Source organism: Lytechinus pictus, chromosome 5 (assembly GCF_037042905.1).
Source record: "Lytechinus pictus isolate F3 Inbred chromosome 5, Lp3.0, whole genome shotgun sequence".
Taxonomy (NCBI): domain Eukaryota; kingdom Metazoa; phylum Echinodermata; class Echinoidea; order Temnopleuroida; family Toxopneustidae; genus Lytechinus; species Lytechinus pictus.
The window spans coordinates 3246809-3257570 of NC_087249.1; the positions used below are offsets into that span (position 1 = coordinate 3246809).

At 36.5% G+C, this 10762-nt stretch overlaps 1 protein-coding gene across 1 annotated transcript; it reads left to right on the plus strand.

Moving 5' to 3' along the window:
• Positions 1–354: 354 nt before the first annotated feature.
• LOC129260601 (ileal sodium/bile acid cotransporter-like) lies at positions 355–7490 on the plus strand. Its single transcript, XM_054898564.2, has 5 exons — positions 355–564; positions 2531–2743; positions 3202–3395; positions 3687–3891; positions 4665–7490. Exons 2-5 carry the CDS (start codon positions 2540–2542, stop codon positions 5124–5126), a joined length of 1065 nt encoding a protein of 354 aa, XP_054754539.2. The 5' UTR covers positions 355–564; positions 2531–2539; the 3' UTR covers positions 5127–7490.
• Positions 7491–10762: the final 3272 nt, after the last annotated feature.

Sequence of the window (10762 nt, forward strand, 5' to 3'; positions counted from 1 at the left end):
ACATAAAGAGTTACAACTATTGTGACTTTGCCATTATTGCAACTACCATGGTAACAGGGCTCAGCAGCCAATCAAAATAAAACAAGTTGCTATAGTTGGAAGTCTTTATAAACCTGACTCCAGATTTCTTGACAATTGATCACAATTCTATACTTCTACGTTTCTACGTTTACATGATGGGATCGAATATACACGATAACACTGATTAGCTGAATCTGATTAGAATAATCAGCTTTCCTCACTGTAAAAAAGTAGGCGGGTTTATTTCGATACAGTATGAAATTTGGAAGCCATGTTCTTTCTAAAGAGGAGCGGGGGGGGGGGGGGGCTCTTTTATACTGTACTGTGCATTTCACACACAAAAAGAAAGAAAGAAAAAAATCTTCTCCATTCGGCTACCCTGCTTCAGCAATCACACACAATCATTATTTCACAAAGAAAGCTTTAAAATATAGATTGAACCACGAGTATGTCCTACTTATATTTTACGTCATGATATCTGCTTGTCACTTGCCCAGCAGTTTTTTTGTTACATCAGGAGTTGTCTATGCGCCCGGTCTATGAGTAAGTGTATATTGTACCATTTTGTGGATTTGAGCATGAGTGCATGTTGAGTGGAATATCTTTTTCTTCTTTTTTTTTTGGTTGCTTTCGTCCTTTTTTAGTCCATCTAAATAACAATTTGATTTGCACTTTGTGAATGTAGCCTACTTAAAAAATATCATTTACTGCACAAGCTGCAATTTTTTTTTCTTCTCCTTTTTTACAGTAATTGAAAGCCACTCACTTTCCGCTTTCTTTCATGTTATTTTATTCAAATGGTTATTATTATATTTTGTATGATCATCGACACAGTGTTTCAAATATCATTCGTCGGGGTTGATACAACATTAGCACCTATGTCCACCATTAACATGATTAATGGTACACGTTGCTACGTTATGAACGCTATACTCAAACGGGCACAGAGTCGTACCATTATTTGCAAACCAAGTGTTCACATTATTACATTCTTTTGGGCTATTATACCTGCTCTGATAAATCTGAAAGCACAGCTTGCAGTGTGTACACCGAAGAGCAAGACTGAATAGACTAGAATAACTTACATACAAGGTATAGTACCTAATAAAGAATAAAGAGAAGGACACATGGGAGATGACAAAACAATACACAGGAAAACAAAAAGATACAAACAGGTGACAAAATAAGGCCCGCAATAAGGAAGATAAATATTTGCTTTATGAATTTTTCATATTGCACATTTCAAGGTCGACCGTCATTTCTGAGTGCAAACAAGAACAACTCAAATCACAATAGTGAGTTGCACTTCTGCATGTGGAATCAAACAACATCCTATGCATTGGGAGAAAAATGAAAATTTACATTTCATATTTTGAAATAAATCAATGTCATAACTTTTTTATTTCACATCTGATTTTGATGATTTTCAGTAATCTGCTTGTTAGATTCTTCTCCGTTATTCAAATAAAGAGTTTTATTGGGATGAACTAACTCTTGACGATAGGGTAAATATTTTTGTAGAAACACAATTTGTAGACCTATACCTCTCATGCAGGTATTCGAGTTGGGTGGAAATTATACCTAACGAATTGATGCGGGGGGCTGTGAACGATTTTTTGAAGAGGGGTGCTGGCTTGGAGAAAAAAGAATGGCAAGAAAAAAAGGGGGTTGCCTAAAAACTGAAGGTGGTCTTGGTCGAATTCCTTCATCTTAGAATACCAGCCTGATTTCCAGGGGGTGCTGCCTACATACACACAACCCTCAGCAGAATAAACGGTAAAATTCTAGTGTAACACCCCCTTTCCACGACAACAGTTCAATACAAAATGAACCATCAAATTTTAACTTACCACATCTTAGGCTTACAATTTTTTAAATACTTTATTAACGGTGTGAAATTTGAGGAATGTTCATCATAAAATAGATATATGGTTGATTTATCATAATTGTTAATGGGGAGAAGTATTATCATCTACTGTAGTGTGGAAATCATTTCGGTCTCTATTGAATGTGTATGAAAGAACAGATTTTACTCAAATAAGGTAATCACTATATAATGAACTATTCTGTACTTGGTGTAAAAATTACAAATTAAAAAAAATATATATAGGCGAGGAGTAGGTGTCCTATCTTGTACATTTACGAAGCACTGTATGAAAGTGTGGTGCTTCACCATTACCACTTATCATACTACCAAGATATTGATTACATAACTATCATGAACTTGTATGTCTTACCTATTTCCTTGTTCTGCAAATGTGTCAAATCAGAGCTATATATAAAACTGTATGGTTTCGTCAGAAAAATATCATCTAACCGCGATACATGTAATAGTAAGAAAGACATTTTGGTTGCCACGAGTATTATTTCAATAATTTTCAAAGGATTTGCTTTACCGTACAAGGACGGCTGTTGAAGCTATTGACAGTAGACTCATTTATATCAAGGCAATTTTACATGAATGTTTGAATTGATAGACATCAAATCATTTTTCTACAATTTTGCAAAGATAATCATCATGACAACACCTGGGATTACATCGTCTGTGACATATGACCTGCTCACCGACCCGATATGGAATGCGACGACACCTGTAGGGGTGGGGCCGTCGCCAAGGATTGCACTGATTCGATTGGTTCGTACGGTCGTCATCTTCTGTGCTCTTCTCACCATCATGATCTCTATGGGTTGCTCCATCACTGTAGCTGATTTGAAGAAAGGTGTAAGTCGAGTTTGATCAAATAAAGAAGAGAAAAACTATGACTAGTTGTATAAAGTAGAATCTCGGCTAATTTTTAATTGGCGCCGCTGAGCAAAGCTGCATCAATAGAATATAAACATGATAAAGTTATATAATAACTGCGCTTTCAACAGTGTGACAAAAGTAAACAAAAAATGTTCATAATAAATATATTTTATCTCCCTGATCCCTACCAGCTTGAAAACAACTTGAGTGAGAAGAAAGATGCCTCGGTGAAACATTCGCTTGTGCCACACCCCGACAACATATAGGGTTTGGCACAACCGAACAACGTTTCACCACCGAGGCCACTTCCTATATTTGTTTGCTTCATCCCAGTTTATGAGGAATGTTACGTAAATGCTGTTCATGTGATTACATTTCAGTAGCCAGCAGCCAAATAATATTGATTAACAAAATGTTATTTCCCTAAAACCCAGATCCGACAACCGTTGAGTGCATTGATTGGTATGTTGTGCCAGTTCGTCATTCTACCCCTGTCTGGGTTCTGTATGTCATTAGCCTTCTCACTCCCTACACCGTATGCTCTCAGTGTGCTTATCGTGTCATGTTCACCAGGTGGAAATATATCGAGTGTCTTTACTTACTGGACCAACGGTGATGTGTGCCTCAGGTAAGAATGTGTTTTGGACTACCACTTCCATTGATACAAAAAGGGGCGTCAACGATAGGAGTGACTATACTTACGTCGATAGACGCATCCACGGCCTTATACCAACCAGTTATAAGATTATCATTAAAAGTCAACTTCATGGATGTTAATTTAGAACCTCCCACCTCTAACAATTAAGTTTGAAGATTTGTTGATGTATGCACAGTTACAAATATTGCAACCTGAAACACTTTTAGTTCCACTGATCTTCATGATATGAACGTTTAATTATCATTTTATTATAATCTTCAGCGTGTGTATGACAGCAGTATCGACGCTGGCAGCTATCGGGATGATGCCCCTCAATCTCCTCATCTACAGTCGTCGATGGACTGATAAGAAAGCTGTCATTCCTTTTATCAACATCATCATCGGATTGGTTGCCATCATCATTCCTGTCATCATCGGGATGATCATTAGATGGAAGAAAGAAAAATGGACAAAACCGATATCGTTGGTAAGGAAAATCAAAGACTACTTTTTTCGTCAAAATTGTATTTTCTCAAAGGATTTATTAAAAAGAAAATATACATAGATACAATTTTGTTAGAGCAAATAATACTTTTGGTAATGACAAGAAAGCGAACATTTTACATTGCTCTGTATGTTGACCGGCCTCCCAAATGAAACAAAAAATACGTTGTGTCCTCTCTCTCATCGTGGTGCATAAGAATAATAAAAGTTTGGCGGCTGTATCCTAAATTAATCCCAGGAGATCCCCTTATATATTTTGTACCCACAGATTACTCAAATCAAATAATTTGCCATTCATATCCAAGGACAGAAACACTAATACTCTCTGTAGTTAACAGCATAGGCGGCGATTTCTGGAGATTTGGGTCCGGGAGACGAGACAACCCTCTCCTATACTGGCGTCTGTACAAAATTAGAAAATAAAGGGGGAGACGTCCCCCCCCCCGATCGCCGTTGATGTTTTTGTAACAGAAAGTTTTCTACATGATTTGATTCAAAAAGTCTGAAAAGTTAAACTCTGTAAGAAAGAAATAGATTGTCAGGCCAGATACCAAATTCTTCGTCTCCTTGCTATAGTTGCGTCGCGACGAAATTTATGTGTGGAAACGACGCGTTATTGACGCTAAGGTAAGCGCTTAAACTGCGAATCTGTGATAGCTGCATTTTGGTATTGCAACATAAAAACAAAATTAGATAAAGAAATTGAGCCCCCTAAAAGAGGCAATGAATAAAATGTCCCCCTGTACTTTATTCCAGGTTGGTACCATCATAGGGATCATCCTCCTCATCACAAGCGTTGTCTTGGATTACATCGCCGTTCCAACACTCTTCGATGCTTCATGGAGGCTATGGCTCAGTGCCGGTCTAGTACCACCAATCGGCTTCCTGGTTGGGTATGCCATCTCCTTCATCAGTAGACGAACTACCCAGCACTGCCGTACCATCGCCTTCGAGACCGGCTGTCAAAACGTCGTGCTCGCCCTCGCCCTCATCAAACTGACCTTTCGAGGCGACTTCCAGCTCCAAGCGGAAATGATCAAATTTCCCAGCATGTACGCGATGTTTATGATCATCTATGCCGTGTGCTTCATCACTTCTTTTCGCCTCTATGTTCGACGCAAGACTGAGAGTGACTATGAGTTTACAGCTATTAAGGTGGATAAAAAAGTTGAAGACAAGGAAGGCAGTGTTGAGGATGGAGAAGAACAAATAAAGTAATTTCAAGAGAGCATGGAACTTTTCATGCTGAATTAATACGCAGGAGGGGCTACCACACAATACGGGGGCAACCACCCTACTTTCTATTGCTTTAATCGGCCCCTCGCTTATTGTGATTGCAAAAATGTCACTTTTCAAAAGTCACAAGCCAAATATAATTACTTTGATTCCATTTTATTGGAACTAATTCCACATTCTCATCATGAAAAATAGTCAGAAGACTTGTAAAAGGTACTTTCTAAAAGACGATACAACTTTTTTGGCTAAATTTCACGGTTGAATAAACACAATTCCAAATTTGCTATAATTGGATGTTTTACACATTTCTATCAATAAAAATGATAGAATATGATGACAGTTATTTTTGGGAAGAGTATCTTCAACAATTTTCATCGTTTCACGGTTCAATGAGCATTTATTGAAAACAAAAAATACGATTTTCAAATATCATAGGCATGTATTGTTTCATTTTGGTAACTGAAAATGATCTTTTCTCAACTTTTTCGTTATGTTCATGACCAATTAACATGCTTCAATGATTCAAAGGCGTTTAATTAAACATTCACGCTTGAATGAACATGTGGAATGTGATTAGCTCTTTTTTACGTTATTGGAAAAAATGCAATTTGGAACTATGGATATCTGCCACAAACCTCCTTGCATAGTTAATTTGATTTGATTTTTATGAAAATCCCGATGTTTAATGCATCAGTGAGCACACAATATTCGAAAATTATGCAAATGAGAAGAAAGTTCAAGGCCTTGGCCCCACTCTGTGCCGTATCGAATGGTTATTTTGGTGTGCGCGCCTTTTGGATAGTGTTACTCTGAAACCATGTGCGAAGTTTCATGAAATAACTGTTGGCAGAAGTAACAAAAACCGTCCATGAAACAAACCCTCATTTCATATTCGTTAAAATTTTGACTTCCTCTCTCATAGACTTGTGTACATTATGGGTGCATATGTTTAAGAATAAGTAACCCCTTAATTCAATATGGTGGAACTTTTTTTTAAGGCTGTCTTTAGCAATGTCATTTGGCAGTAGTGTTTATCAACCTATGGGCAGAATTCTGTGCAGAAATGAAATTGATTTGTTTATTTATGGATGAGTGAGCACGCATTAAAGTGGGAAAATTGGTATTTTGAATGTCACAGACTCATTTTAAAGGGTAATAAAGTGAATATTGGGGGCAAATTCGGTTTCAAATGTGACTTTAATTGCTGTTGTTTTTATCAAACATCATTTCTATCACCACACACTTTCCGAACTTTAAACATTTTCATGGTTGAGCGAGCACATTCGAAAACTTAGGAATGAATACTATTTATACTGCATAAATGTATCATTTTCTTAACAATTTCTCATGATTAGTTTAATTTATGGACAAATCAGTGGTGGATCCAGAATTTTATAATGGGGGAGGGGCCTATAATCGGGGGAGACAACAACATTTTCAAACTTTAACATGATCTAACAAGTTGTAGAGGATACTTACATAAACCCCTATGCTGATACGTCACAATACAGGGGCCGCGGAACGGTTTTCAAAGTGAGGGGGGGGGGGGGGGCTGACCATGCAAAAAATCACAATCATATGGTCATTTTACATTTTTGTACATGCTTTTTTAAAAAAATGGGGGGCTAGAGCCCCCCCCCCCGCTTCCGCGGCCCCTGCAATACATTGTGCTCACTCAACCATAAACATACGATATGAAAATTGTGTGTGGAGTGGCTAAATTATGGATAGTAAAACAGTAAAAACAACTTTAGCCCAACTTTGTATTTGCACAATCTGAAAAACGACTCTTGTGACTTTCAAAAATGGTCATTTTGAATTCAATCTTTAATTACTCATGCATGACTCATTCGATCAATCTCATTTTTCACCAGGAGTTGCTTAATGAGTGTAGAAAACCACCTACGAAATATCATATCTCAAAATAATTCCCTTCAAAAGTTACAGCAATTTGATTTAGGGGGGACTTACTTTTTTTGTTGTGTATAGATACAATAAATGGGAAGAATACGTTGACAGGGTAACACATGAAATCTTATAGAGACTTATATTCTCTTTTTTTTTATGTTTGTTTCTATCATCAATATTTTTGCTACTATGTTTTATCATTTTATATCTTATCTTATATTATTTTTGTTTTGTCTGTATGTTTGTTTTATCATCAATTTTTTGCTATAATGTTTTGTATATCTTCCTTTGTTTTTTATGTTCTTATATTAATTTCATCAAGGGGCCCCTTTCACAAGCTCTGCTTCTATGGGGTCCCAAACCTTTCTCTTTGCCAACCTTTGTACTAAATATTTGTATTATATCACTTGATTGGTTTGAATAAACTTATATCACTTATATTACTTATCCAATGAAAGGGGACTTATTATTCAAAACATTATTTTAACAGCAAAATGTATTAAACACGACAAGTACAAGAACATGGAAAAAAATTACATAATCATCAATCAAATAATTTGCAAATCCTGAAGCAAACAAATACAATCTACTTTATGTCAAATAAGATTATATTTTAACTTACCCTATATTATTTACAATACTGTAAACCAAGCACCAAACGGTGTGCTATTATTGGTAAAACTGATCTCTAGTATAGATTCAAGTTTTAGGTAATATACTCTCAAAGTGAGGAGAAATTATAACAGCTTTAACTTGATTAAGAAGAGAATTCCAATGCCACTGAAATAAAAAGAGTTCCCTATATGACCTTCACGTTTTGATAATAAAAAAAACCTATTTAAGACACGTATGAAATTGTTTGCTAAGTAATGCCCTTATATCCGAATATTATGCACGTGGTGCAATACTAGTTGTTTAGCTCTTTGATCTACATGGAGTAATCCTGCTTTTTCAAGTTAATTCCGATGTGTGTTCTTGGGCCGAAAACACTTATGAATCTTACAATCTTATTCTGAATTATTCTTAATTTGTTCTTATCAGTCACACCCAGATGACCATTCCAAGCCGCATTAGCATATAGTTCGAACAGACGTTGTATTAAAGCATAACACAAAATACTTCTAGATTTTATATTCAAACAGGCTTGGTATCTAGCCTTTAAGCGCGAATTTGCCTTTTTGACGATTGAGTCTACCAATGACAGGTCACCTGTTAAATTAAATCCCAATTAAGTAGTTTAGGGTATTGTATGAGTTTCTTCTAAACAAAACACATAGGCCTACAAACACAGTCCCTGAGATTTCGGATAATTAATTTTCGTGAAAAGGGAAATTACGAAAAGGACTTAATGGGTTTTTTTTTCTTAAAAGAGAGGCTTAAATGCTTTATTGCACAATTTGATGTCTGAAAAATCTCATGCATTCGGGGCGTATACATTTAATCTCATCCGATTTTATTGAGTTCTTGTACGCTATCATATTAAACTCGTCTGATATTATTAATTGATCAAGGAGGGTTGTTTGATAAATCATTTTAAAAATCATTCACTTTGTCTTTACTGCTTATTTGTACTTGACCCTCCGTGTTGGAGAAGGGAATACAGAAGTGGAATTTACACTCAACCCTGTGTTAGGTTTCAGAAAGGAGAAACCATCATATCTCTAATAAAACGTTTGACTCTTGACACACACAAGAGGTAATGATGACGAAAGTGGAAATGAAGAAATCTCATACTAAGATAACCTGATGTGTATATGAGATGGAATTGAGCAAAGTTTTAGACAAATCTATGTTTGAGATACTTGGACAGCAATATAAAGTTTCAATGACTTTACCTGTACGCAGCTAGGGGGTGAGGGGGCAGTTGTCCCCCAGAAACATTAAAAATTTAATTTCTTTACTGAAAATTTTCATGAAATTCACAGAAAGTGTGCACAAAGTCCTTCAATTTCTTATTGAAAGTGCAAATTTGAAAGTGCAAATGCGCTCCCATGTTAAGCTCGGTATTTTTTGCCCCCCCCCCCCCCTCGCTTCCGTGTTTCTTGAAAAAAATATGCATCTTGCCGCCCCCCCGAAAGAAATTTTGCGTACGGCCATGTCCTTTTAACCTGCTTTTAACTCATTTTCATTAAAAACTTGAAAAATGGCATTCGCGAAAATGACGTCACATTTAAAAAAAGGGCAAAGACCGCGCGCTATGTAAAACGTCACAAACAGCGATAGAAATGGGAAATGACGACATAATAGTCAGTGCCGTACGTAGCGAGTGGGGTATGCGGTGTAAACAAAACAGATTTTCTTCATTCTAAACTAGAATAGGATCTGATAAAACACTTTACCGTATACCGAAAAGCAATGACTTCATGTATGGACCGTAAACAGGACTATGACTCGCAAGAAAAATAAAGTGATACCACTAAGTTACCATGGTAACAGCAACCAATCTGCATCACCACAACCCAAACCTGATGAAAAGCAGGAAAAACTAGAAAATAACTCTTGGAACAGGTTTACCACGTTTGTCTCTCAATTTATTTGTGTAAGATTACATTTTATTATGTATTTATAATTGAATAATGTTATAGGCGTTTCTAGATGAATTGCAATTGAGTAATAAAAAATTGATTCCATATTCTATACAAAATAAATAATTCAAATTGAATAAGGTCCAAATCTATAGGGACTTTTAATATGTTCATTATAAAACTTCGACTCCAAACTAGTCCTTAGTATCTTATTTTTTAAAGGTTTTAATACAATTTGTTATAATTATTAAAACTTAGCGTAGATCTATTAATAGAGCCTGGTGGGCACTAGACCCTAATAAAGATTGGAAGAGAGTATTTCTTTGTATATATATCACCAACAAGGACTATTAAGGCCTGAAAAACGGACCATACCCGCATTCACCTACCCCTAAATCTAATCGTCATCACCGACTGTCAACATCATCATCATCACCCACATCCATCATCTTATCGGCATCATCCTCATCAGCAGCATCACCATCATCATTATCATCATCAGCACCATCATCATCTTCATCATCATCACCCGCATCATCATCACTACCATCATCTTTATCATCAATCCATCATCATCATTTTCACCATCATCATCACCCGCATCATCATCACTACCATCATCTTTATCATCAATCCATCATCATCATTTTCACCATCATCATCATCACCCGCATCATCATCACTACCATCACCTTTATCATCAATCCATCATCATCATCATCATTTTCACCTTCATCATCACCATCGTCATCACCCGTATCATCATCACTAGTGACTACCATCATCTTTATTATCATCTATTCATCATCATCGTCACCATCACCAACATCATCTCCATCATCTTCATAACCAGATTCATCTTCACTCACCATTACCGCGTCGTTGCCGCCACCAAGCCAGCTATCTCTGTTCCTGAAGAATCGGTATATATACGGTACTCATCTCAATAAACCTCGTATCCTTACAGACGGAAAAGGGTGGGGCTAAAGTTATTCACTCTCAGGAAAAAGTGATTTCAATGTATGGTAAGCTGTCTGACTCGGATCATCAGTCTCCTCCTTCATCTCCACAAACCAAACCAAGATATACTCACCATCGATCTGAATTCAAAGAAGTAGTCTTTACCTCTGCACCAGAGGAACAAGCAACTGAACAAACCAGTGACACAAGGGAAACAACAAGTGT